At 43.6% G+C, this 27,747-nt stretch overlaps 2 protein-coding genes across 5 annotated transcripts in view; one reads left to right on the forward strand and one right to left on the reverse strand.

Annotated features, from left to right (window-relative positions):
• LOC135546021 (LIM and calponin homology domains-containing protein 1-like) overlaps window positions 1-21,618 on the forward strand; it is a 164,779-nt gene extending 143,161 nt beyond the window's left edge. For all 3 annotated transcript variants that reach the window (XM_064974077.1, XM_064974078.1, XM_064974079.1), the window contains 18 exons: window positions 3,440-3,566; window positions 3,662-3,822; window positions 4,067-4,553; window positions 5,697-5,987; window positions 6,519-6,630; window positions 6,931-7,061; window positions 7,869-7,974; window positions 8,215-8,295; window positions 8,957-8,988; window positions 9,609-9,731; window positions 13,133-13,225; window positions 15,397-15,561; window positions 15,896-15,993; window positions 16,159-16,329; window positions 17,702-17,785; window positions 18,387-18,495; window positions 18,858-18,960; window positions 19,343-21,618. In XM_064974077.1, coding sequence (XP_064830149.1) covers window positions 3,440-3,566; window positions 3,662-3,822; window positions 4,067-4,553; window positions 5,697-5,987; window positions 6,519-6,630; window positions 6,931-7,061; window positions 7,869-7,974; window positions 8,215-8,295; window positions 8,957-8,988; window positions 9,609-9,731; window positions 13,133-13,225; window positions 15,397-15,561; window positions 15,896-15,993; window positions 16,159-16,329; window positions 17,702-17,785; window positions 18,387-18,495; window positions 18,858-18,960; window positions 19,343-19,368 — 2,500 coding nt within the window. In that variant the 3' untranslated portion in view covers window positions 19,369-21,618. The remainder of the gene's footprint in view (window positions 1-3,439; window positions 3,567-3,661; window positions 3,823-4,066; window positions 4,554-5,696; window positions 5,988-6,518; window positions 6,631-6,930; window positions 7,062-7,868; window positions 7,975-8,214; window positions 8,296-8,956; window positions 8,989-9,608; window positions 9,732-13,132; window positions 13,226-15,396; window positions 15,562-15,895; window positions 15,994-16,158; window positions 16,330-17,701; window positions 17,786-18,386; window positions 18,496-18,857; window positions 18,961-19,342) is intronic.
• A 1,195-nt stretch (window positions 21,619-22,813) lies between these two features.
• Window positions 22,814-24,993, reverse strand: LOC135545228 (paired mesoderm homeobox protein 2B-like). 2 transcript variants are annotated; one of them, XM_064972855.1, is made up of 3 exons: window positions 24,673-24,993; window positions 23,831-24,018; window positions 22,814-23,477 (listed from the first exon to the last, which is right to left on the reverse strand). In XM_064972855.1, the coding sequence occupies exons 1-3, from the start codon at window positions 24,911-24,913 to the stop codon at window positions 23,046-23,048; spliced, it is 861 nt and encodes a 286-aa protein (XP_064828927.1). In that variant the 5' UTR covers window positions 24,914-24,993; the 3' UTR covers window positions 22,814-23,045. The 2 variants fall into 2 exon arrangements, with proteins under 2 accessions (XP_064828927.1, XP_064828928.1); XM_064972856.1 differs by having other exon boundaries at window positions 23,792-24,018.
• Between the last annotated feature and the right edge of the window lie 2,754 nt (window positions 24,994-27,747).

Consider the following 27,747-nt stretch of genomic DNA (forward strand, 5'->3'; position numbering starts at 1 on the left):
TGCATTAGGCGGAACCCAGGGCCAACCGCACCAGCATATGGTCTCACAAGGGGTCTGAGGATCTCATCTCGGTACCTAATGGCAATCAGGCTACCTCTGGCGAGCACATGGAGGGCTGTGCGGCCCCCCAAAGAAATGCCACCCCACACCATGACTGACCCACCGCCAAACCGGTCATGCTGGAGGATGTTGCAGGCAGCAGAACGTTCTCCACGGCGTCTCCAGACTCCAGTCACATCTGTCACGTGGTCAGTGGGAACCTGCTTTCATCTGTGAAGAGCACAGGGTGCCAGTGGCGAATTTGCCAATCTTGGTGTTCTCTGGCAAATGCCAAACGTCCTGCACAGTGTTGGGCTGTAATCACAACCCCCATCTGTGGACGTCGGGCCCCCATACCACCCTCATGGAGTCTGTTTCTGACCGTTTGAGCAGACACATGCACATTTGTGGCCTGCTGGAGGTCATTTTGCAGGGTTCTGGCAGTGCTCCTCCTTGCACAAAGGCGGAGGTAGCGGTCCTGTTGCTGGGTTGTTGCCCTCCTACGGCCTCCTGATGTACTGGCCTGTCTCCTGGTAGCGCCTCTATGCTCTGGACACTACGCTGACAGACACAGCAAACCTTCTTGCCACAGCTTACATTGATGTGCCATCCTGGATGAGCTGCACTACATGAGCCACTTGTGTGGGTTGTAGACTCCGTCTCATGCTACCACTAGAGTGAAAGCACCGCCAGCATTCAAAAGTGACCAAAACATCAGCCAGGAAGCATAGGAACTGAGAAGTGGTCTGTGGTCACCACCTGCAGAACCACTCCTTTATTGAGATTGTCTTGCTAATTGCCTATAATTTCCACCTGTTATCTATTCCATTTGCACAACAGCATGTGACATTTATTGTCAATCAGTGTTGCTTCCTAAGTGGACAGTTTGATTTCACAGAAGTGTGATTGACTTGGAGTTACATTGTGTTGTTTAAGTGTTCCCTTTATTTTTTTGAGCATTGTATGTACCTTGTGACTACAAATGTGTTAGATGCATTTGCTGTTTGTTTTGGTTGTGTTTCAACCAAAACAAAGTGCATTTATACCAATACTTTGTACAAAAAGTGCTGTAATTTCTATACGGTTCAATCGATATGGATTTTAAAAAATACCTTCATATTAAAGATCCACTATGCAAGGAATCGCTCCACCATTTCCTGGTTGCTAAAATTCTAATAGTTTGCCTGATTTTAGTTTATGTGAGAGAACAAGCAAGTATAGTGTAGATAATCATTTTAACATCTAAACCACTGGGTAATAATATACTTTCCATAACCAAAAAGATTGTATTCAAATAAAATAAAATCTAATTGTATTGGTCACATACACATATTTAGCAGATGCTCCAACAGTGCAGCAGTATCTAACAGTTCACAACAATACACACTAATCTAAAAGTAAAATAATGGAATGAAGAAAGATATAAATATTAGATTGAGCAATGTCGGAGTGGCTTTGACTAAAATGCAGTACAATAGAATACAGTATATACATATGAGATGAGTAAAGAAGTATGTAGACATTATTTAAACATTATTAAAGTGGCCAGTGATTCCAAGTCTATGCATATAGGGCAGCAGCCTCTAAGGTGCAGGGTTATGTAACTGGGTGGGAGCCGGCTCGTGGTGACTATTTAACAGTCTGATGGCCTTGAGATTAAAGCTGTTTTTCAGTCTCTCTGTCCCAGCTTCGATGCACCTGTACTGACCTCCCCTTCTGGATGATAGCGGGGTGAATAGGCCATGACTAGGGTAGATGATGTCCTTGATGATCTTTTTGGCCTTCCTGTGACATCGGGTGCTGTAGGTGTCCTGGAGGGCAGGTAGTTTTCCCCCGGTGTTGAGTTGAGCAGACCACACCACCCTCTGAAGAGCCCTCCGGTTGCGGGCAGTGCAGTTGCCGTTCCAGGCAGTGATACAGCCCAGCAGGATGTGCTCAATTGTGCATATGTAAAGTTTGTGAGGGTTTTAGGGGCCAAGCCAAATTTCTTCAGCCTCCTGAGGTTGAAGAGGCACTGTTGCGTCTTCTTCCCCACACTGTCTGTGTGGGTGGACCGTTTCAAATCGTCAGTGATGTGTACACAAAGAACTTGAGGCTTTCCACCTTCTCCACTGCGGTCCTGTCGATGTGGATAGGGGCGTGCTCCATCTGCTGTTTCCTGAAGCCCACGATCAGCTCCTTTGTTTTGTTGACGTTGAGGGAGAGGTTATTTTCCTGGCACCACTCTCCCAGGGCCCTCACCTCTTCCCTGTAGACTATCTCATCATTGTTGGTAATCAGGCCTACTACTTTTGTGTTGTCTGCAAACTTGATGAGTGGCCACGCAGTCATGGGTGAACAGGGAGTACAGGAGGGGGCTGAGCATGCACCTTTGTGGGGTCCCTGTGTTGAAGATCAGCAAAGTGGTGTTGTTTCCTACCTTCACCACCTGTGGGTGGCCCATCAGGAAGTCCAATGTTTTCCCAGCGCGAGTACTACAGCCAATGTGTTGGTAGAACTTCGGTAGTGTTTTCCTCAGACTTGCTCTGCTAAAATCCCCAGCTACAATAAGTGCTGCGTCAGGATATGTGGTTTCCAGTTTGCGTAAAGTCCAGCGTAGTTCTTTGAGGACCATCGAAGGTATCAGCTTGAAGGGGGAATATATATTTTCAGCTGTTTGATGCTGGTGTACAAAACCAAAAGTAAAAGAATTTTAGCAACCAGGAAAAATGCCAGAGCTAGTTCTGCATAGTGCACATAGAACATATCTACAGCTACTTAGACTTGCTTTCAATGAGGATGACAGATCTATAACACACATTTCTATGTGAATTTGGCCGGGTAGCCCCAAAAAGTTGCATATTGCCGCTTTAAAGCTGAGAGTCTGCACTTTAAACCTCATAAACATTGTATCATTTCAAATCCAAAAGATGCTGGAGTACAGAGCCAAAACATCAACAAAAATGTATGACCTCACTGCGTGACCTTTTGATGGCATGTTGCTTACTTGTGGTTATAATCTGCCTTTATTAACATTATCTCTGGTGCCTTCTGTTTTGCGTGGTTCACACTATGATACAAACTAATGGATACAGAACAATAATATCCTGTAGTATAATATTTGTGGTCGTGCAATGAGATGTATTGTCAGAGTAATAATGAGTTCCTTTTGGGTTCCTTTTGGGTGGACCACTACAGTACCTATAGAAGTTGTATCCGTAAACGTTTGACCGTCCAGCCTGTTTGGCCTCGACCTTTCCTGGCTGAACTACGACAACTCCAGAGCTCCAGAAAACATCTTATGTGCCTGGAAATAAAAACACATATTTGTCCATACCGAATGCGTGACTCTTCTCCTAGTAAATCTCTTTAGAACTCCTCCCCCCTCTCATGTCTCTTTCCTCTCCTTCCTTTTTATCAGGAGTGTGAGTATGATCGACGTGCGCTGTGAGGAGGACCCCAGCTTGCCTCACCACAGCCAGGTGCGCCACGAGCTCATGCACAACCAGTACAACATGATGAAGGAGGAAGAGGACCACTGGCAGGACGTAAGCACTCACACACAAACACACACATACTAATACACTTACACACACTCACTCACATGTTCATGCACTCATACACTGACGTGTCTGTGTGTTAGGACCTAGCCCGGTGGAAGAGTCGCAGGAGAAGCGTCTCCCAGGACCTGATCAAGAAGGAGGAGGAGAGGAAGATGATGGAGAAGCTGATGACGGGCGAGGGAGGGGCTATTTCTCAGAGGAGGAAGAGTATCAAGACCTACCGGGAGATCGTGGAGGAGAAGTAGGTCACAAGGCCATTTTAGGTCAAACCTTGCTTTCCATATGGTTGGTTGCCTCAATGTACAGTATTGCCCTATACCTACTCTCATGTTTCTTATATCCTAGACTGTTGTTTCTTATCACATCCTGGCTTTTTTTAAATTGCTTTTAACTGCATCAGGAGATCAGTAGCAATATACAGAAATGTTTCAAGAACAGTCACATGGCCCCTGTCTCACCTTGTCCTCCCGTGTCTCCTTCCCGAGGGAACGTCGTGAGAACGAGCTCCGCGAGGCCTACCAGTCGGCCCGCACCCCTGAGGAGGCGGCGTTGGTCCTCCACCGCTACGCCCAGCGCTTCACCATCAGTGAAGCGGTGCTGGAGCGCCTGCAACTGCCCAAGCTGCTGGACAGGAGCGTCTCTGAAGATCCCACCACTGCCACCAGCACACGTCTCCCCCTCACCGCCAGCTCCCGTTCTCCCAACTCAACCTCCCCGGAAGAAGATCCAAATGGTCCTCTGAAGTACCTGAGGCAGCAGTCGCTCCCGGCGCCCAAGTTTACCGCTACTGTCGAGGCCCAAGTGGAGGGGTTCCCCCAGGGTCAGTCTCATCGCCCCCAGATTCAGTCACGCACGCCTGAACCAAGCCCCTCTATCCAGGCTGCCTCGCCTAAATCTGTTCCTTTGCTGACGCCCAAGCCTTACATCCAATCCAAGCGCACGCAGATGCTGGCGGGACCCAAGCCAGGCAAGGTGAGGCACAAAAGGCAAGCTAATGGAGCAAGGGTTTTATCAGTGTTATCACTAGTGTATTTTTTCTAGAAAATGGTGTGTGGGCCAGGGTTCAAATTACCAGGGTGTCGTGGGGTTGTTTTGCACTCCCGTGACAAATCAGGGCAGCTTTCCTGAAGTGTTACGATACTAAACAGACACTTAGATACTAACGTCCCCTGAAGTAGTTGGAACGTTTTGTTCAGCCTAGTATTCGCAGGGTACCACCGACATGTATTATGTGAAATGGTCCCTGATCTTGGCATTTACATAGCAGACAGAAATCATGGCGATTGGGTGTCATGTTTTTAGACAGAAGGCGAGGGATCCCATTTCCTTTTTCTGCGAAGTCGGGTTGTGACGTCTCAATTTAGCACAACAGGGTGCTCATTTTCATCCGTGGAGAGCGATCTGCCAAATGGGCCTATTCCAAAGGAAGTTGACATGTTTTTCGGTTATTACGGGAACAAACCGGTGAGCCAGTTCTTTCCACTTTAGTGGCTGGAATGTCTTATTTGGAGCCGAGTGGAGCCTCCGCCTGAATGGGGGGGGCTCTGTTCCGTATTGACTTAGAAAGTTGACAAGTAGGCCCTCTCAATATGAAGTGGGTCTCCAGGCAGACAAAGAGGGCCACACAGACTGAGGGGGGTTGTGGGTAGTGAGTCCCCCTCCATTCAATAACCCCCCTGTGCGTCTGGAGTTAGCACTCGGCGCTCCTCGCACATGCATTACAGCCTTTCATTCAGTTCCAGCGTGTTATCAGGAGCGAGCTGAACAGCTAATAGGCCAGAGTTAACATACATGAGTTATGGTTTTATTTACAACATGGGGCAACTGCTGGTCTGGAATAGAACTGTCTGGTCATATTGCGGTCATTGCTGTGGAATGTGGTATTTGGGATGTTTCACCCCAGTTGACTGTTCTTGTGTTACTGTCTGATGGATATTTTTGGGGTGAGGATGCAGTCACAGAGTCTCTAAAATGGGGTTTTAGTGTTTGATTTTTAAATTGAAATGCATCTTTGTGAAGTGTGCATGTGTTCATGTGTGTCCACATATGTATGCGCGTGCTGTATGCAGGTGCATGCATGTTTGTGTTCTTTAAGTCTTAAGTCTGTGTACTCAGGTGGACGGCTTGCTGCAAGTAAACGGCGACATGGTCACCACTCCAGAGAGAGACGGAAGAACTTCCCCTGTACGGTTCTACCCTTCCACTGCCACGCCTACAGCCTCCTCTGATCCTTCCGACACACTCCCATGTGTGGCCACTCCCCCACCCACACATAGCCCCTCCCCCAGGGCGAGCCCATTAACAGCCATGACAACTTTTGCACAGGGTGGCACAAGCACCGCAGTGCCACCTTCTTCAGTGCCAGGAGAAGCCGGCCCACCTAGCCGGCCCACCTCACTGCCCTCGGTGAGGCTCCAGTACATGCAGCCAAGCCTGCTTTGTTTCTCTGAAAAAAATATATAAGTTATCAAAAGGGTGGTCATTGGATCCACGGGTCTGAATAGACCACGTACCGCTAGCAGCATTGTAGCCACAGACTTTCAGCGCCACAAACTGTCAGCGCTAGCTGTCTCGTCTTTGTTTTTGAAATGAGCGTAAAAGGACGGATACGTGTAAGGAATTGGCAACGCCTTCTAATTTTGAGAAATAAGCATCTTCTTTGCCAGGTGGGCCACATGATTTCAGCATCTAAACGAAGTGAACAGGCGTGTTGTTCAATCAGTTGGAGTCGGACAGGAAGGTGTCGTCGTAACAACATAAGTCTTGAAAACTGTTAGGTGAAAAGCCACGTATCAACCATACCTGTGTGTTGTTCTTAGTCTGGCATGCAGTCATAGATAGGATAAAGCAACACTGAGTCAGATAGGTCATGACTTCAACAAAAGGAATGTGGAGGATGCGGCAACAGAGTATTTCTTCCTTTGTGTGTCCCTGCAGGAGCTGCAGAGCACAGAGAGCATTGTGGAGGCGGGCGGCAGGTCTGCTGCAGGCCCACTGGGGGAGGAGCCCAATAAGCCAGCGGCTACAGTACAGCCCTTTCCAGCTACAGGTCTGTTCCTCTGGGTTACCTAGAATGCCGGTCTAACCTCTGCTACCCTGACACCTAGTGGTGACCATTTATGCTGTTTTTTTTAGAACCCGTCCAATCCTTTTGCTATTCAATATTCATGCTAGTCATTTATTACTCGCTGTCTGTCTTGAGAATGAACACTTTAAGTTATTAAACAATTTATTCAACTTGGTCTTCCGTGGTTAACGTCACAGTATGACCCCCGCTGTCTGGAACCTGTACTCTGATGCAGAACCTTGCTCTGATGCAGCTAAACATGTGTCTCTGTTTTGTTTAAAGACTCACAACTCGCTACCAAGGAACAAAGAGAAGTGTGTACGAATGCCACAGCGACCAGACCGAATGCCACAGTCCCCTGTCCTGTTCAATCAGAGCACGCAACACAGCAAGCTCAGCCAATGACTGCACAGGTGAGATCACTAACCAACCAATCAATGGCCCCAATGCTCCAAATAGTCAATCATTTGTGCCCTGCTTTACCTCAAGCACACTCTTAGACGTAAAGGAGCCTGGAAGAACTCTAAAGAACTCTAAGATTCTAAAAAGGGTCTTCGAGAAACTCGTGTAAATGTTCAAACCTGAAATGTTTTGTGATGGGAGGGGTTCAATAGAGTACCACAGTATGAGTCATAACACCCATAAAACCTAGCAGTCAAAAGGGAAATGGTTCCAATCGTTTTTTCCCCAACGTTCATTTTAAAAACACTTCACATAAGGGCAGTGTTTCATGTATGCTTACCCTGGTTGGACATGTTGATAACCGTGTAAATCTCTCTAGGACAAGGTGGCCTTTATCAATATTATTCGCCTGTATCTGAAAGCCACGCCCCTACTAAGCAATACCTCCAGTCCAGGGTTCCTCCATGGAATTAGTTGTGACTCGAAAGAACCGTGGAGATCTTCGAGGAACCCCTGGAGTTCAAAGAACCATTGCTAGTCAAGGGTTCATATTTGGTTATAGATGAGGGGTTCTTGGAGGAACCGTTAATGTTTCAAGGATTGCAGAAGCTTTGCCCGGGAGGGTGCAGCCCCATTTAACTTTCAGATAGAAATGCATTATGTACAATGGGCATGATTCAATACTGTGTAGAATAGGGTATTGCATAAACTATATAAATACAATTTATATCTGCAACATTCTAACTAATTATTTTGAAATATTCCTCCTGGTCAAATTTTGATAATTGTGTTTATGACTTTTCTGCTTCTGATCTAAGGTCAGTGAGCCCAGCCTGCAATTGTCTCAGAGTGCAGAGGAAGTTGCTGCATTGGCTGATCCAGGACCTGTCAGAAACAATCCACCACGTGAGGCTCCCACAACAGGTAATCAAAATGTGTTTTCAGATGAGGATGAACCTCAAAAAACCTTTTCCCAATAGTCTTTATTGTACACAGCCCTTTCAACTCTGCTATCACACACCCCAACTATTTTGTTTCCCTTGGTTCTCCAACTGGCACTCTGTATTTTTTTTTGCTTTTGATCTCTCTATCTATCCCCTCCTTCTCTTCTCCTCACCCCGTGCCTCCTTCCCTCCCCCTCCCCCCTTCTCGCTTGTGCTGTAGAGCTGGCTAACAGTGCCAGTTATCCGGCAGAAACCGGCAACCCTAGGTTAGGCCTACGTTGGGAGTTCTTCGCCCCACCAGGTAAACTGCTCACTGAATAGTTGGGCTTGCCTTGTAACCCCCCATTGGAGTTCACATACTTATACACTGTGTAGGGTTTCCTCAGTGCTTCCCCAGGGGCTGGGTGGCGGCATTGGAAACCCATTTCTTCAATCTACTGTTTGTTTTTGTTTTTTTGTTTTATATTTGGTGTTCGGTGGATCCCATTATATTTTACATGAAGTTGGTATTATAATGTTGTACTTTTACTACATCAACAATGTTAATACAACATTGTTACAAGTGTAACAACCGTGCCACTACAGGTATAAGAGCAACTTCGCGCAGCATTGTTAAATGTTCCCTTTTGCACAGACCATCTCCAAAATGGAAACTGGAATTGTTAGCTACTCAGTAATTAACAAAATACCTCACAGCTCGTGGTTTTTAAGCAACTCAGTCTTTAACTTTATGCCTTGCCACCTTGATTTGTTCCCTGCCCTTCTTTCACTTCATTCCCTAATTCCTCCCCATGACATTCATGATGGAAATAGCTTTTCCCATGTGTTCACACCAAGACAGCGTAGTTACCAAATGAGATGATTAAAACAAATTGCCGTGTCCACTCAGCATCAGTCCCTGTGTTTGACAAGATGTTTGTTTTCTAACCGTCTACCTTCTTTACTCTACTTCTGTTTCATAGAGGGGGAGGAGCCGAAGCGTGGCAAAGTGCCGGTAAGTAGGTTGTGGCGGCTCCTATAGTCTTTCCTGGTTGACTTCTGAAGGTTTTTAAAAAATTGTTTCTCATCCGGTTGAGCCAAAATGTGTTCATTAGGCCACACGTTTCTTATTGGGCAAGTTTAGGTGGCTCCCCGTTTCACTCCATGTCAGAGAGTAATCTTCTGTTTTATGCTGACTGAGCACAATCCTTTTGTTGTTTTTGTCATATATTTAGGACCTCCCTAAGACCCCAATGATTGATTGGTCATTCTTCATTGGCTCAACCTATTAAATGAGGATGGTGTACAGAGTGCCCAGCATTGCTTTTCTCCTTTTCCCTTCATCCCCTCATCTTTCTTTTCTCTCTCCTTAGTAGGACTCCTTTGGCTAGCATGGAAATGGTGCTGTGGTAGATCAACTGTCTGTCTCCTCTCTTCCCTATTTGTGGATGTGTGTGTGTGTACTTCGGTTTGTGGGCTGGCGTATGCATGCATGCTTGTGTGTGTGTGTGTGTGTGTGTGTGTGTGTGTGTGTGTGTGTGTGTGTGTGTGTGTGTGTGTGTGTGTGTGTGTGTGTGTGTGTGTGTGTGTGTGTGTGTGTGTGTGTGTGTGTGAGCCCCGGATGGGTCCTATCAGGTCACTCAGGTGTCATCCCCGGTAGTGATTCAGGCTAAGCGGGGTGACCGCTGGGCTTGGGACCCAGATGAGGAACGAAAGCGTCAGGAAAGGTGGCAGCAAGAGCAGGAGCGCATGCTTCAGGTAGCCTGAATTGTGCTACTAAAGACAGAAACGCTATGCCTGACTTAGCATGCTGAAGCTAGGCCTGAGTTAAAATGCTGCTAAAAATATGTTAACAAAAGCTAGGCCTGAGTTAGCATTCTGCAAAAAATATGTTAACAAAAGCTAGGCCTGAGTTAGCATTCTGCAAAAAATATGTTAACAAAAGCTAGGCCTGAGTTAAAATGCTGCTAAAAATATGTTAACAAAAGCTAGGCCTGAGTAAGCCTGCTGTTTACTGAATATATGGTCTTCAGCCCCAGTTACATTTACCCAAAGCGGGTGCTTTCTATTAGCTTGCAGCCACATTTAAATGAGCCACAATATTGCTTAGGCATCTGCCTGCTCTGAATCTGAAGTCGAACCCCAATCTGCTACTCACTGCTGTGCAGACAGTGGCCACACATTAGCAGCATTGCACAATAAACACTGTGTGCTATGGCACGTCCTGCATCTTACATTCACTCGCCAGATCCTCAAATCTGTCGCCAGTCAACCTCACACTCCTCCTCTATCCACCCATCATAGGATGTGTCTCAATTCTCCAAAGTAACCTTCCTCTATCCTCACATCCTCACCATATTTTCAGATCTGTACAGAAGAAAGGGAGGAGATGAGGAAAGAAAGCCATTTAAGCCTATTGAGATCCACCCACAGGGTTTGCTTGGCTGATGCATGAACCCTTGTCACCTTTGACCCCTAAACACGCTTGTCATTGTATGGTGTGTCTATTGCTTTGGTTGGCAGCTTTTTGCTGGTTTGTATTTTCTCTCATCTTTACACGTTTCATCGTGCTTGCTATGTTTGTGTCTGCCCACTTTTTTCCGGTCACATTTTTCATTTTTCTCAATGGTGCTTCCTACAGACCTGAACTGAGTTATGAATTGAGACGAAATCCAATGTGAATGGATAGTTCCCCTCAAAATCAAAATTGGTCCGGTGTTTTCATATTTCAAAATGAGTCTGAAGTTGAGTCTTCTATATTTCAAACCATCTGTTGCGGAGGTCTTTCAGTCCCACTTTCAACGAGGTACAACCGATCAAGGCCTATGTCAGGACCCGGTTACGAACCTGGGTCTCCGGAGTGAGAAACAGTCACTTAACCAACTGAGCCACGAATAGTCAGCAGAACCCAGAAGATGAGGCAGACACAGCAGTACTTAAGACGGTGTATTTAATAAAGTAAAAAGGAGAAGTCCTTCAATACAAAAATGGTAAATCCAAAAGGTGGTAGGAATAGCACAAAAAAGCCTTAAGAGATACTCAAAAACAAAAACAGAATTCCACAAGAGCATCCACCGGAATCGACAAGAATACACAGAACACTAGGGCTGGGTGCTAACATACAAACACAGAGCACAGAACTGAGGGAAACTAAGGGTTTAAATACAATCAGGGGAAACGAGGCACAGGTGCAAATAATAATGGGGAACAAGGGAAAAAACATAAGGTCAAAAAGCACAATGGGGGCATCTAGTGACCAAAACCCGGAACAACCCTGGCCAAATCCTGACAGCTTTATATCACACTGAACAAAAATATACACGTCACATGCAGCCATTTTAAAGATTTCACTGACTTATCATTTATATCAGGAAATCACTATTGAATTTGATTCATTAGGCCCTAATCTATTGATTTTGCATGACAGATATGCATATGTTGGTCACAGATACCTTAAAAAGAAGGTAGGAGCGTGGATCAGAAATCCAGTCAGTATCTTGTGTGACCTCCATTTACCTCGTGTAGCTCAACACATCTCCTTCGCATAGAGTTGATCACGCTGTTGATTGTGGCCTGTGGAGTGTTAACCCTCCTCATCAATGGCAGTGCCAAGTTGCTGGATAGTGGCAAGAACTGGAACACGCTGTCGTGCACGTCGGTCCGGAGCATTCCGAACATGGTCAATGGGTGACATGTCTGGTGAGTATGCAGGCCATGGAAGAACTGGGAAATGTTCCGCTTACAGGAATTGTGCACAGATGCTTGCAACATGGGGGCTGTGCATTATCATGCTGAAACATGAAGTGATGGCGTCGGATGAATGGCACAACAATGGGCCTCAGGATCTCGTCACGGTGTCTCTGTGCATTCAAATTGCACAGATAAAATGCAACTGTGTTTGTTGTCTGTAGCTTATGCCTGCCCATACCATAACCCCACCGCCAGCATGGGGCACTCTGTTCACACCGTTCAGCAAACTGTTCGCCCCCACACAACACTGTACACGCTGTCTGCCATCTGCCCGGTATAGTTGAATCAGGATTCATCTGTGAAGAGCACATTTCTCCAACGTGCCAGTGGCTATCGAAGGTGAGCATTTTCCCACTGAAGTCAGTTTTGACGCTGAACTGCAGTCCGGTGAAGACCCTGGTGAGGACGACGAGCACGCAGATGAGCTTCCCTGAGACGTTTTTTGACAGTTTATGCAGTTTCATCAGCTGTCCGAGTGGCTGGTTTCAGACGATCCCGCAGGTGAAGGAGCCTGACGTGGATGTGCTGGGCTGGCTTGGTTACCGGTGGTCTGCGGTTTGTGAGGCCGGTTGTACTCACTGCCAAAATTTCTAAAACAACGTTGGAGGCGGCTTAGGGTAGAGAAATTAACATTCAATTATCTGGCAACAGCTCTGGTGGACATTCCTGCAGTCAGCATGCCAATTGCACACTCCCGCAAAACTTTAGACATCTGTGGGGTTGTGTTGTGACAAAACTGCACATTTTAGAGTGGCCTTTTATTGTCCCCAGCACAAGTTGCACCTGTGTATTGAGCATGCTGTTTAATCAGCTTCTTGATATGCCACACCTGTCAGGTGGATGGATTATCTTGGCAAAGAAGAAATGCTCACTAAAACAGGGATGTAAACACATTTCAGTTCATGAAACATGGGACCAACACTTTACATTTTCGTTTAGTATACATAAAGGCTTCATAAGCAATACATAAATGTTTCACAAATGATCTATAACCGTGTGTCGTAATCTACAAATGGTGTATAAATTGTGACATAACAATTCTTACTGTACAGTCAATGTCCGTGCCCCTGTGGAACTCTAATTAACATAACAAACACATTTCCCATTCAGATCTGTCTGTTTAAACTAGAGATATATGTTGCATAGGCTGTGTCTCAATCCACCTCATCCGCCAATGTCGGCCTTCCGCAGCAGAGATGCAGCACTGATTGTCAGACCAAGAGAGGGTTAGCTAACATGCTAAGTAGTTGAAAAGTTGTCTGTGATGAGATTGAAACATGCAACCTTCGGGTTGCTTGACATTTGCGTTATACTGTATGTTTGACCTACCACTTTACTTTTGTTTGTCTCAAATCTCTCGTTGTCGTTGCTGATGAATGTATGCCGTCTCTCGTTGCCAACGACAACAGGAGAAGTACCAGCGTGAGCAGGAGAAGCTGAAACAGGAGTGGGAGAGAGCGCAAAGAGAGGTGGAAGAGGAGGAGAGGCGGTACCATGAGGAGGTGTGTGTGTGTGTGTGTGTGTGTGTGTGTGTGTGTGTGTGTGTGTGTGTGTGTGTGCGTGCGTGCGTGCGTGCGTGCGTGCGTGCGTGCGTGTGTGTGTGTACTTGACGAAGATGGCAGGGTTGGGAGTGTGTATTTGCAGTGTTGGGGAGTAGTGAACTACATGTAGTTCAGCTAGTAATTCAGCTACATTTTGCAGTAGCTTGTTGGTAGTTAAACTCAATTCAAGGTAGTGTTTTCTGTAGTTAATTTTTTTAAATGCCATGTAACGATGTAACTAACTACTGGAACTACGCTACTTTTTTTGCAAAAATAAAATAAATATGAGTGAAGTAGGCAATCATTTCCTTTCTTGTTTGGCATCAGTCCTGCCTAAATCTCACTTGAAACATTGTTTTTGTGTTTAACAGGCTAAATTACACATTCTGTTAACATATGACCCCAAAGTGAACTGTTCTTGTAATTTTGTATTCTATGACATTTCAGGTTGACATAAGATAGTTTTTCACAAAGTAATACTTTTTCAAAGTAACTTTAGTTAAGGAATCTATCTTCTTCATATGGATAGCTTTAGTGTAGCTTCTTCCAGTGTGAAGTGTGAAGTAGTTGGTAGCTTGGTAGGCTACAGTGCCTTCAGAAAGTATTCTGACCCCTTTTTGTTTGGTTACTGCCCATTTCTAAAATTGATTAAAAGTTTTTTCCCCTCATCAATCTACACACAATACCCCATAATGACAACGCAAGAACAGGATTTTATACATTTTTGCTCATTCATAAAAAATGTAAAATGTAAATATCACATTTACATAAGTATTCAGCTCTTTACTCTTTACTTTGTTGAAGCAGCTTTGGCAGCGATTACAGCCTCGAGTCTTCTTGGTTATGACGCTACAAGCTTGATACACCTGTATTTGTGGAGTTTCTCCCATTCTTCCCTGCTGCTCCTCTCAAGTTCTGTCAGGTTGGATGGGGAGCGTTGCTGCGCAGCTATTTCAGGTCTCACCAGAGATGTTTGATCGGGTTCAAGTTCAGGCTCTGGCTGGCCCACTCAAGGACATTCAGAGACTAGTCCCAAAGCCACTCCTGCGTTGTCTTGGCTCTGTGATTAGGGTCATTGTCCTGTTGGAAGGTCAACCTTCACCCCAGTCTGAGGTCCTGAGTGCTCTGGAGCAGGTTTTCATCGAGGATCTCTCTGTACTTTGTCCCATTCAATTTAAGTCATGTGCCTTTTACTGAGGAGTGGCTTCTGTCTAGACACTCTACCATAAAGGCCTGATTGGTGGAGTGCTGCAGAGATGGTTGTCCTTCTGGAAGGTTCTCCCATCTCCACAGAGGAACTTTAGAGCTCTGTCTGGGTGACCATCAGATTTTTGGTCACCTCCCTCACCAAGATCCTTCTTGGCGGCCAGCTATAGGTAGAGTCTTGGTGGTTCCAAACTTCTTCCATTTCTTCCATTTAACTTCTTCCATTTGAAGGATGGAGGCCACTGTGTTCTTGGGGACCTTCAATGCTGCATGAGAAGGGTCCCCAAAAGGGTACTAAAACACAATCGATACAATCCTCTCGGAGCACTACTGAAAATTCCTTCGACCTCATGGCTTGGTTTTTGCTCTGACATGCACTGTCAACTGTGGGACCTTATTTCAACAGGTGTGTGCCTTTCCAAATCATTTACCAATCCATTTAATTTACCACAGGTGGACTACAATCAAGAGGTAGAAACATCTCAAGGATGATCAATGGAAACAGGATGCACCCGAGCTCAATTTTAAGTCTCATAGCAAAGGGTCTGAATTACTTATGTAAATAAGGTATTTCTGTTTTTGCTTTGTCGTTATGGGGGGTTGTGTGTAGATTGCTGAGGATTTGTATTTTTTTCTCAATTTTAGAATAAGGCTGTAACATAACAAAATGTGGCAAAAGTCAAATGGTCTGAATACTTTCCGAAGCCCCTGTATGTATGTAGCTGCTGACTGGAAACAAACTTGTTATCATCCTACCAGTGTCCTTCTACCTTTTCCCTACAATGACTCTTTCCCGCATTCTGCTCTCCCTCTCGCCCTAACTCCCTCCCTTCATCCTTCAATCTTCCCTCCTTCCCCTCCCTCTTTACCTCCCCCTCCACCCTTCTTTCTTCCTTGCCTCCCTCCCTCCTTTCCTCCCTCCACAGGAGCGCAGGATACTAGAAGAGACTGTGGCCCCCCTGACCCCCCTCTCCTGCAACTTGCCCTCACCCATCCGGGGTGACGCCCCCACACCAATGGACCCCCAGGACACCATCGTCCGGTCGCTGGCCGACTGGGACCGCAAGCAGGAGCTGCTGGAGAGGCAGGGGGTGAGAGGAGACGTTATCTTGGGTTACCTTTGGAATCAATCTAACATTTTGAATGAGCCATTTTATTCAAGAGTAAATATCTGCAAAGAGGCAATGTGCTTTTTAGTTACACTGGATTTTAAGGTAATACAACTTGACACAGTTCAAATGCATTATACTCCGTGTATGAGTAGGGACGTGGACTTCACTAATCCATTGAAATTGTGAACTAACCGTTTGAATTTATTGAACAGCTGATATGTCCCATAAGGCCGTATGTTTTGTGTTTCAGTGGATTTTAGGGTGATTTGTAACTAACCCTTTGAAACGGCCTTTATCTCTCTTCATCCACCAGGGGAGCACAGAGAGTGTGGAATGGAAACGACAAGACAATGACAGGAGTAGTGACATCAGCACAGCAACCATGGATGAGAGCCTGAAAACAGCAGTTAGGTCAGTCTGAGAGCGTGTGCGTGCGTGTGCCCTTGAACCCTACAATGGGCGTGAAAATAATGACTTTCTATTTATTACCATGGTTCATTAATGACAAATGTTTTAAAAAATTGTTCCCAAAGTGAAACTAATCAATCATTTAAGCAAACAATCAATCGCCCACAGCTCGATCAGCCAGAACAGCAGTCAGACAGACAAGCTGACTCCGAGTCTGAGAAACGGCCAAAGAGCACCTCCCGCCATGGCCCTGCCCCAGCCCCCCAACAAGAAACAACATCCAGAGGTCTTACTAGACTGCGCCAAACCCAGCCAACAGACGCCCTCTCGGGACAGGAGGTATGTGGGGTGGAGTCAGGGTGCATGCGTGTGTTGAGTTTGTTCTATCATTCACAGGCTAATATACACTGTATCATGCAGAGAGGTTTCTCTTTTTGTTTTTAAGTGAGTTTATTGAATGCTACTCCACATCTTCTATCTGTATGATGGACATGCCTTTTACCCAGGTGGCCTTGCCTCACTGTTATGATAAACTGTTAATCTCAAAGCACCCACTCGCCCCTACCAACTCACTCGGAGGGCCCTCCGTTGTCACATGTCGCTGACGAAAAACTCTGAGGGTGACTTCCAGAGAGTGGCGAGGGGGATCAATAAAACCCATCGACATTGGGACACACTGGTGACTTGAATGATGCAATTCGTGTTTCTACTTTGAAATAATAAAACACGCATAACATTCAAATGAACAAATCCAGCCTATCCTTTTTACGAGACATAAATCCCGGTAAACAGTTAAACATTTAATTTGGGAGGTATTTCATCTGTTTACATGTCAAGTCTCTCAATATCAGACATATAAACAAATTCACGTGGCATATAAGTTAGGCACGACTCTCCGTCATGTTGTTCTGAGCGGCACATAATTCCAAACGCGCCACAGTGCATGTCGGGATAGCACTTCACTCTGAGTCATGCAGCCTTGCTGGCTTGGTTGAAGTGGCTGTCGCAGGGTCTAATTAGCCCCATGCACCCTCGATGAGTTTTACTCCGTCAGCTTCGGGGCACTTGTGTATATGGCGGAGGCACACGTGAATGAGCAAATGGAGGACTGCGGTGAAAGGGAGTGATTTGAGATTCAGTGAAGGCTTTATAGATTCATGACAACAGAGATGATATCTTTACAAATTCACAACAACAAAAAGGTCCCTTATTTATAATTCTCCAAATCAATAAAATGTCATTTTGTTGGTGGTTCAAAGAGATAAAAAAAAGAATAAAATAAGAACACATTGGTAAACCTACTGCCTATAGTGCAAATGTGTCAAATGCAGCTGTATTGCACACTGTATGGTCAACAGAATTGTCAACAACATCTGTATTTTCACCTATAACAGTGTTTCCCAACTCAAGTCTTGAATTCACAACAGCGCAACAGCGCACATTTTTGTTGTCACTCCTGACAAACTGACCTGATTCATCATTGAGGGCTTGATGATTAGTTGACAAGTTAAATCAGGTGTGCTTGTCTGGGGCTACAAAAATGTGTGTTTGGGGTACTCGAGGACTGGAGTTGGAAAACACTGACCGATTGAACCTCAATATTGTTTGCTTACCTCCCATACTTTTGATTGGTCCAATTCATACTAATGGATTCAATCATGTCCATGTTGCAAGGCAGGTCATCATGTTGCATGTTGCTTTTCATCTCCAGGTGTGGCTCTATTGAGACCATGGGGCCCAGTCCATTAAAGTCACCCACCACATGCCCATCTGACATGCCTCAATCTCCAAACAGGTATTTTGTCACATGTTGACATATTGTACACCAGAGGGCGCCAAACTCAGCTCCTTGAGACCACTCACTGCTGCGTCTGTCATGTGTTATATTGAGAAGGATATTGAACTTGCTGCAAGTGCAAGGTTTGATCTCTGTGAAAAGTAAGGCAATCATGTCAGTTGCCAGTAGAAGACATTTCTTGTAGTAATAAAATACACCCCCTCCTGAGTGGCACAGCAGTTAAAGGCACTGCATCTCAGTGCAAAAGGTGTCACTGCAATCCCTGGTTCAAACTTTGGCTGCACCACATCTGCCTGTGATTGGGAGTCCCATAAGGTGGCACGCAATTGGCCCAGTGGTGTCCAGGTTTTGCCGGGGTATGCCATCATTGTAAATAAGAAATGTTTCTTAACTGACTTGCCGAGTTAAATAAAGGTTACACATGTAGATTCATATGCTTTTACGACAGTATATGCGAGTCAGGAGGAATCTACAAGCCTCAATCCCTAAATGTTCCATTCCCTATCACTGGACCATACTTCATTTGGCAGCGCGGTCATTCAGTTTGTGCTGCTCAGTTGTCAATCTGTGTTAATCGGGACCATATTCTCCCCTGCAGGTCAGTGAGCGGTAAGAAGCTGTGCTCCAGTTGCGGCCACCCTCTGGGCAAAGGGGCGGCCATGGTCATTGAGACCCTCAGCCTTTACTTCCACATCCAGTGCTTTAAGGTCCGTATCACGGCAGGCTGAGGTGGGCTGAGGCAGGCTGTGTTAGGTCAGCACCGTATCGTCACAGCGCCACATCCATCCATAGGTAGTAGCCACAGGGCCATGACTAATGCACTTGATGATACATTTCAGTCCAACCACCCCAGATTCTCCTTGTTGATCTTTAAGCTTTGTCGGATCAGTGATTACTACAAGGAAGTAAGGAAAGAATTATGCATTTTCAAAGTATTCAAACAAAGCCCATGTCTTACTTTGCTTCCACCTTCCTCTCTCTCTCTCTCTCTCTCTCTCTCTCTCTCGCTCTTTCTGTCCCTCCCTGTATTTCTCGCTCTCTTCCTCTTCCCCCTCTGTTCACCCTGCAGTGTGGGGTCTGTAAGGGGCAGCTGGGTGACACCACCACGGGAACAGACGTGAGGATTCGGAACGGCCTCCTCAACTGCCACCAGTGCTACATCCGCTCCCGCTGTGAGTCACACACACACTCACATCCCCGCTTACACACACACACATACACACACACACACACACACACACACCCACTCACGGTTACACACACACACGTATACATACTTGATAACACACTATCTCTCTCTCAAACTCACATACAGACTCTCTCTCTTTCTCGCATACACACCTTTGTCTTCCTTTCTTTCACATGATAAATAGCTACATCACACACTGATTAACTTATTGCCCTTTTCACAGTATTAATTTTGCTGATACAGGAGTATCATTTACCAAATTGCCTCACAGAAATACATGTATTTTTCCTTAGTCCAATTGAATTATGATGATCATCTATTAGAGAATTTACAGTTGTGCTTAATATTGCTCTTTTTCTTTACAGCAGCCGGCCAGCCAACCACATTGTGACGACATTGGGAGAGCACAAGGATTATGGAGAAATTGTCTCCCTTCTTCCTTTTTCTCCAGTAATCGACATATGTGTGGAATGTGTCTTGTCTGTCAAGGCCTATGTTGGGATTTTTTGCAATATCTGCAATTCACATCCCATGACTTGATTGAAATGGGCCAAAATATTCCTGACCTTGGGAAATTGTGTGTGCATTGAATATTAGTGACTGATCGTAGTAGCCCTATGGATTATATTGGCCCTGTATGATTACAGCTCAGAGGTTCTCATTTCCTCGTGTCTATATGCACCCACAAGCCCTTGTGAAGATGGTGGCCATTTTGATTCTGAGCTCTGATACTGTATATTTGGTGTAGACAGTATGACAGCCTCCATCACTTCCAAACTGAAAAGGAAACTCCTGAAAATACCAATGCAATGAAATCCAACAAATTGAGTTTGGGACTTAGACTAAATATTTGCTAATAAGAAAACCTTTTCTTTGAATCTCTTGTATGGAGGTTGTTAGATAGGCCTTATTAGTCTTTCGTTTGTAACTTCAGCTTTTAATTTGTTCCTTAAGAAGGTTGTCAAGATTTCGAATTAAAGTGTCAAGTATTGTAATAGAAGTGCATTCCATTTTGATGACTTGAGGTCTTTAGGGGTTATTTCTTGATGGTCAGCAAAAGTCTTAGAAAAGACTGATTTTTTTCCTCCTGATTTAGATTTTTGCTGAAACCACAATTAATCCAAACTCTGGTTTAAATTCTGGGAGTAAAATTGTTTTTCTGCCTTTCTTATATTTACAGGAAGCTCGAAAATTGGCTGTTTATATTTTATTTATTCCCTATTGCTTTAGTAGCATACTGGATTTTAAAAAATATACCGCGCTGTTACTAGGATATACATTACCGTAACATCGCACTTTGGCCTGAAAAGGTCCTCCTTTTCTCTCTTTCTTTGCTCGAAACAAATATCCGCTTACAAAGTTAGACGTACTTGATTTTAGAGCAATAACAGGAACCGATGCATGTGAACTGGATTGCGCTTGTGGAGGTTAACATGTGTCATTTGGTATGGATGTATGCTACTGTACTAAACCATTCGGTTTCCTCTTAAACAATTCTCTTTAGGAATGTCACGCTTGAAATGTCACAAAACATGTGCCTTAGGTAAGCAGGTGATTGCACACGCCAGGGAAGGGAACCCAATTACGGTGTCCACTTAAGTATGACTGGTAAGAAAGGGAGGTGTTTGTTCATTTGAGTATGATTGGGTAGGTTTTGGAGGTTTTTGTCAAAGTTTTTGTCGAAATAGCGCTAAAACACAGAGGACACTGCACCAGGACTTAAAATCGCCCCCCCCCCCCACTCCAATTTTTTGTTGTTGATATCCCCCTTTATTTTGGGGGGACTTATGTCAGAGCCTACCAAACCTTTGTTTTCTCATGATTTCGTGACAGTGATAGTCTTTACAATTTAAACACAGAATTTAGAATACATCTAAGACATATGGTGGAAGTATTTAATATCAGCCCTTAGCAACAAAAAAATGCCATTGTTTTGTTTTATTGTGTTTCTGTATGTTTTTATTGTATTATAATGAGTCTATATGCCTCTCTATGCCCTGTTGACAGTGGTGACGATTTTGGTAAATGCTCAGCAATAGAAAACCATTTTCAACACAAACAACAACAACAACAAAATCATTAGGCCTACCTGTTGCGTTGTGAAATAATGGCTAAAAATGGTCTTACCAGCAGTTGCACGTGTGTAACATTTGGTTGGATATAAACTAAAGATCAGTGCCAGCAGTTTGAGAAGGTATGCCAGATGTGGATGTATGTTCAAATGGACGTAGGCCTATTCCAAATCATTTGCTATGTCGAAATAAATCCATAGCTTACTCTTGTATCGGAGGTATGATCCATTCTCAAATGTAGCTTACAACTTTACCCATATGGGTACATTTTTCTGACATACTGTATTTTTAAGCTTCGGTTCTGATTGTCTTTTTTAAACTTTTACTTAGGAAATGAATAAATCTCGTCTAACTCTGCAGGGGGGGCATCTTTGAGACAGAAATATCGATATTGTCTTAGCAGGATGAATAGCTTGGGAATTATATTTTATGTCTAAGTTCTGTATTTATTGTAATATTCACCTGAACACTATCCGAATATAGATAAATGTGATGTTCAAATGCAATGGCTTTATAGTAAACTGTATGTTTATAAATAAAATGTAACAAAATAAATGGACTTGTGGGTGTCTGTAGTTATATGATATTATGAAGTAATGTGCAGCGTGTGGGCGATTCGGCTCAATTTGCCAGAAAGCGTGCTTTCTGGCGGGATGCGCTGTCCATGGTGCTGAAATCAATCCCCAGAAATTAGAATGGGCCACGGCCGGCAGAATGGTGTCTTTCAGTGTATTCGGTGACTTATATTATAGATGTGCATAGTAATACAAGATATTACAGAATCCATGACAAAAGTCATTAAAGAATGTGATTTAATTTGTGAGAACCAATATGTCAATTTGACGTGGATTAGGGAATCAGAAGATAATAGCAATTTCTGTGCGAATTTGGTTAACCTTTTTTCAATATTTTCTATGCAGAATAGTAGCCTAAGGTGTTTGCTTACATGTTGTCTAAAGATGTACAAAGAGAAACATGACAAAGCCAATTTGATTATTATTTTTATCATCAACAACCATTTCAATGGTACACCTGGAAAACTATGTGAACATGTAGAAATATTTCCTTCTTAAATATAAGCATTCATTACCTACATATAAATAGCTTTCAAATCCTGGACAAAACATGTTACATTATGCTCACAAAATGGGGGAAAATATTATAAAATTGGACAGAAAAGACAACATGCAAATAAAAATGAAATAAATACAATGTTTGCATCCATTCCCTTTTTTTTACGCAAAATAAATTCGCCAATTGTAACTTTGTAAAACATCAAAAAAGACTGTGATTCTACAAGGGGAGTATGGCCTATGGTCAACTATAGGATACAATAATACATATTAACGCTATACAATTTGAGCCACAAAAACACACAAAACAATTAGGCCTACTTATTTCTGTCAGCGGTGAACTGTTGTACTTTGTGCCTTTTTTTTGGAAATAATGCAAGTTCATTTGATATCAACAATTGGAGAAAAAAAAACGACATTCTTCATGAGCCCTGAAACAGTGACATATAGGCTACTTATACTTAGCAAGTTGCGTCAGGAAAATGACAAAATAGTTGATGTCTCATTCGATAATAAGCAGAGATATTCGATATATCAAACACCTTCAGTCAAATCAGAATGTCGGCAACTTAAAAAATGTAAATTAAAAAAAAAGCATTTGTAGCCTACAGTGTCGATATATTTTGACATCTGGTCCTATGATGGGACTGCGTATGAATGCGCAGCTGTTCGTGGTTACTTGAACCAGACAGTTATAAGTGCAGAATGACCACAATACCAGACGATAACCGAGAAGGAAGGCGTGAGGCAAAAAAATAAAAGTAGTAATCTTCATCTTTTTACAACTGCGGTTATGATTGGCCTATCAGTGTCCTTCTGTCTGTCTTGTAACATCCCTCCTTCCACGGACTCAACACTCCTCGGTTACCGGAGTCAGTAAACCATGTTTCTCTTGTTGATTTTGTCAATGGGTCTCCGCTATATTAGAACATGCTTGTCTTTACTAACGTAGCTTTGGCTCCGTTCTGTCTTTGCAAAGAGGACAGTACGCTGGCGAACGGTCCACCCAATGAGTCCGGGATAGAGGTGATGGTGCCGGGGGCAGAAGCCCAGCCTTGAATCGCTGTGTTTCCACACATGCCGGGAGACACTGATGTCTTCCCTTGGTCCACTTGTCCGTTTCCGCTGGAAATGTTGACTTGGCCACTGGTTGGACTGGGCCCGCTGCAGTTGGACGTCGGGACGGGGTTGGGCCCTGGTCCTCCGGTGCTGTCAGGATCGGTAGATTTGGTTTCTTTACTGTCCTCGTCCCTAGAGTCCGACTTCTTCCCGGAGCCATTCTTGGCAGCTGCAGCGGCAGCAGATGCCGCGCGCTCTTGCTTGCGGAATTTGGCGCGTCGGTTTTGGAACCACACCTTTACAACGAAAAACAGATCCAAAAGATTTAGACAACTGATAGTGAGCTTTATTTAAATTGTCATTAAATCAAATGGGACTACTGTATATGTAAATGACTGAAACCATTGTCATTCTGTCAATATTGAATGATGCAATATGATACTGTATCCGCATATTGATCGTCGGAAAACAACCCTCAAATGTGTAGTTATTCACATATAAGCATACAACAGTGGACCAGATTTTGGCAAAATTCGTAATAAACCAAATACCATTTTTTTTAACCCCAAAATAATAGTAGGGAGCGTTGTTCATAATGACTCGAGTGCGCTTGGATAAGGTGAGGATAGCGCCGGATATCATAGCCTACCTGTACTCTGGCTTCAGTCAAATCGATTTTGAGCGCCAGCTCTTCTCGTGTGTAGATATCCGGGTAGTGGGTCTCTGCAAAAACCCTCTCGAGCTCCTTGAGCTGTGCGCTGGTAAAAGTGGTCCGAATGCGCCTCTGCTTTCTCTTCTCGTTCAGTCCACCATGATCCGTAAAGAGTTTGTAAGGAACTGAGGGAAATAAATGTCAACATTAAATTTATTTGCAATGGCAATAGCTATAGAGTAATAGAAAGATTTGATCATATGTAATTGCAATGTTGTCAGATTAAAATCAATCCGAATTATAATGATTCTGTTGAAAATCGGGTTATGTTGTTATTGTATTCTATAATCTGTTAGATTTCTTGTGGATTAGTGCTAAATTGAGACCAGTGATGAAATGTAATGTGGTTAATTGTAATGGTAAACTAATTCTTGCTTTGATATTGGGGTTCAAGTTTGGAAACTTGTCATAATGTTGCCATCTGTCCCGGTAGTTGCTATTGTAACTCCAATTCCGTGTCAATAATGAGTTTTAGTCTTTGGTTATCTAATTATTTTCGAAGCTTTATGTCTCATCGCAAAGTAAATAAATTATGCCTATCATTTTGGCAGCTTAAGATAATTTTGTTGGCGGTTTGGGTGTGACTGGTATAGTGTAACCCCGTAACTGAATTACCGATTGCCTGCAATCGCTTCTAACGTGATAAATTATTTCATTTGTGTAAGCAAATTTCGTTTGGTAAATACTAAACACATTTCCATTTTTTGAAATGCAATCAAGACGTCCTATATACCCAGGTAGAGAGCGTGGAGTGGTGGACAAAGTTGGCGGTTGCTTACCTGCAGCGTACGGGCTGCTTTGGTGGTCCCGCAGGGTCCCCAGACTGCAAGACCCCGGCGTGAGCGACGGGCAGCCGGAGGTAGCCCCAAACGTGGTCCTGATCGGATTGTACTGAAACCCACTGGCTTGACTGCACGAGCTGAAGTCCGCGTAGGCTGATGCCAAGCTTGACGTGTCCATCCCGGCCATACATGACTCGTAGGCAGAGGAATTTAAGTAAGAATACTCCATTTTATACATTTGAAAAGGCTCCGTGGATAAAGAAAGCCGCACTTCCCAGGAAAAATGATAAGAACGCGAGATATGTTGGGGAGAAATGAACTGCTTGGATTTGACTGTTTTGGAAAGAGGCCGTGGGTAGATGTGCACTGCTCAGCGCCTGCTCCAAAACTGGCCTCCTTTATAGGAGCTTCGCCCTGTTTTATGAAAAGCCCCCTAAGAGCCGCCTAGCCTCAGGTCTCTAGAGCATATAGTCCTCATAATAAACTTGGCTCTTTCCGCTTGGACAATAGCAAAGCGTTTGGTCTTATTGCTAGCGCTTTTTTACATGACAATAACTCATCAGTCTATTGGGCTGGCACTGTGGGACCGCGCTGTCCAACCTCCCTATCATTGATCCCCTGCATCTCTAATTAGAATTTAATACCACGCCATTACGAGCCAAGCCCCCCCCCCCCCCAGCGCGCTATCCACCTCTCTCCTTTCTAACCACCATCTTGCCCTTTAATTCAATCACACCACTTGGAAATAATGAAAGTTGGGTGACGATTCTCCCTGATCCAATTTTCCCCAAGCTTTTAAGCCTTTTAACCGACCGTATACCTTGGGCAGAATTTCAGATAGTATTCCCCTTCTCTCTTCTTGCCTTTTGATCACACTGTTTTGCATTCTTTCTTGGCTAGAAGTACGGATGCCGGAATGCTATACCTTGTAAGAATGTTAGCTCATGCGTAATTTTACAACAAAGGTAGATCTCAGGGTGTATGAGATCTGTATTGTTGTTAAATTACACACCGTGTACACAAGGTTGGATTGTTGTTTTTATTGTAATAATTCTATAATAATTTGTAATATTACTTTTATTACTATTATTGGACTTTTGGTGTTATTTTGCACTACCACCATTGTTGTTGTCTGACTGTTGTTGTCTCAACAAACGAAACGAAAGTAGCCTGAACGAAAACAAAATGGTTGGCCAGACCGGTAATGTTTCATTTTTAAAATTCACATTATTATAGTAATATAGGCTATTCCTATATTAAATACTGGATGGGTATAGTCTATTCCTATAAAACAATTATGATAGTCATGTATTATTTCAATTACTTAAGGTAAAGCCGCAGAATATGTTTTATCATCTAAATCACACTTCATGTGCACGGCGTGTTTCAATTAAACTTCGGTGGTAATTTTTTATGATTCGAATTAGGTTGTTATTCGTTTTATTGCATTTGTCCCAAAAAAAAATCTTTCTAATTCATGTAACTAAGTTGTGAGCAAGCCATCGGAACTTCTAGGCACACAATATTAAGCTAATTTGGTTTTGGTAATAAGGTGAACCTTTTTGTAAGGTGGTCTACTGTTCTTTCATTTGATCACGTTCGTGCCCATAACCTACATGTCATCATTTTAGGTTTTGTCCACAGACTATTTCTCCAAGGAATTATTGCCTTTCTAGAGAAAAATGCGGTGTAGCAACATTTCATTCGTTGCATAATGTTTATTTTTCTTCCACAATTACTACCCAACGGAAGTGTATCAAAATGAAGGTGTACATGTGTCTAGGCGCAATGATATTTTTCTGCATCGATTGAAGACGAATGTTTCCCATGATACTGATAAATACATTGACATGTTGTTTCCAAGTCTCCAGACATAAAACCAGGGATGTGCACACTGCACACATCTGTAGGGATAGGTAACTCCAAAGAACCCCTCTAAGATTAACGTCAATTTGAGGGTAATCATTCAATGTATTTATTTCAACACATTTTCACCATGAAAATTAAACGAAGGCATCTGACAAAAATAGAGCTTTAATTATTTGCAATAAACTGATAAAGGCTTTGACCCTTTGTTGGTGTCCCTAGAAAAGAAAGTAGGCCCATTTATTTATTTTAATGATGTTCAAAATAGGAGATGCAAGGTGCAATTGAACAAAAAAAAACGAGTTCAACATTGAAGATGTTACGCTAATGAAGTCCTATGCGATCGATTGTTTTTTTCCCACCACAATTGCTGACGCGTTTCAGTGTCTTTCCCCCTTTTCTTGAAGCGTTGCAAATTCAATGAGGAACGACAATAAGAAGGAATTCTTTCTTGACACAACCCAGTCCCTTTTATGTAAATGCTGTCTCTTTCTTTCTATTTTTCTTTCTACACGCGAGTTGTGACTTAAAGTTGAAAAGCCTACCACATGGTTCATTTGATTATTGAAACCAAAGACCAACTGGTTCACCGTCCTCCCTCCACGCGTCTGGCACCGCAAAAGAAGCCATCTCTATGAATTAATCTAATAACGGACAAAGAACCGAGAAGTCCTTTCTGATATTTTTGCCGAGGCAAATATAATTATAGCGTTTGCCATCCGTTTCTCTCATTCAAATGGATCTTTATTCGACCGGACTATAGTCCACCATAGTCCACCAGTCATTGAAACGCCCTCCTTTATATTTTCAACATCTCCCTTTATTCTATCAACTGGTTTCGAAATATGTTGGGCGGAATACAATTTCAGAGTTAAAACCTTTGATATTTTGATTCGAGAATGTTACGCTCGTCCTCACATTTGAAAGACACGCGCACAGGCACAGCGCCGACACAAACACGTTTTCAAAATCAACGAAGTAAAATAAGATTTGAGTCAGACTGTGAGTTTAGCCTTTTTCAAAAGTGGTTGAAATACAATTACGCATTACCCTTTCGGTAATGATGATGTTAACAAGTCCTCCCACTTGAAATTAAGCATTATCTCAAAAACAAATATCACAAGTGCATGGAATCCGGGATTTACAGTAACATAATGGTTATTTCATCAAAGTGAACCTGCAGTTCATTTGTTATCCTTCGACACA

Source organism: Oncorhynchus masou, chromosome 9 (genome assembly GCF_036934945.1).
Source record: "Oncorhynchus masou masou isolate Uvic2021 chromosome 9, UVic_Omas_1.1, whole genome shotgun sequence".
Lineage (NCBI taxonomy): Eukaryota > Metazoa > Chordata > Actinopteri > Salmoniformes > Salmonidae > Oncorhynchus > Oncorhynchus masou.

Excerpts from the sequence above, each read along its gene's own strand:
- LOC135545228 (XM_064972856.1), bottom strand. The coding sequence starts at position 24,913 with ATGTATAAAATGGAGTATTCTTACTTAAATTCCTCTGCCTACGAGTCA. Across the intron at positions 24,019-24,672 it reads AAGCAGCCCGTACGCTGCAG|TTCCTTACAAACTCTTTACG; the intron begins GTAAGCAACCGC and ends TATTTCCCTCAG. Across the intron at positions 23,478-23,791 it reads GCTATCCTCACCTTATCCAA|GTGTGGTTCCAAAACCGACG; the intron begins GCGCACTCGAGT and ends TTCGTTGTAAAG.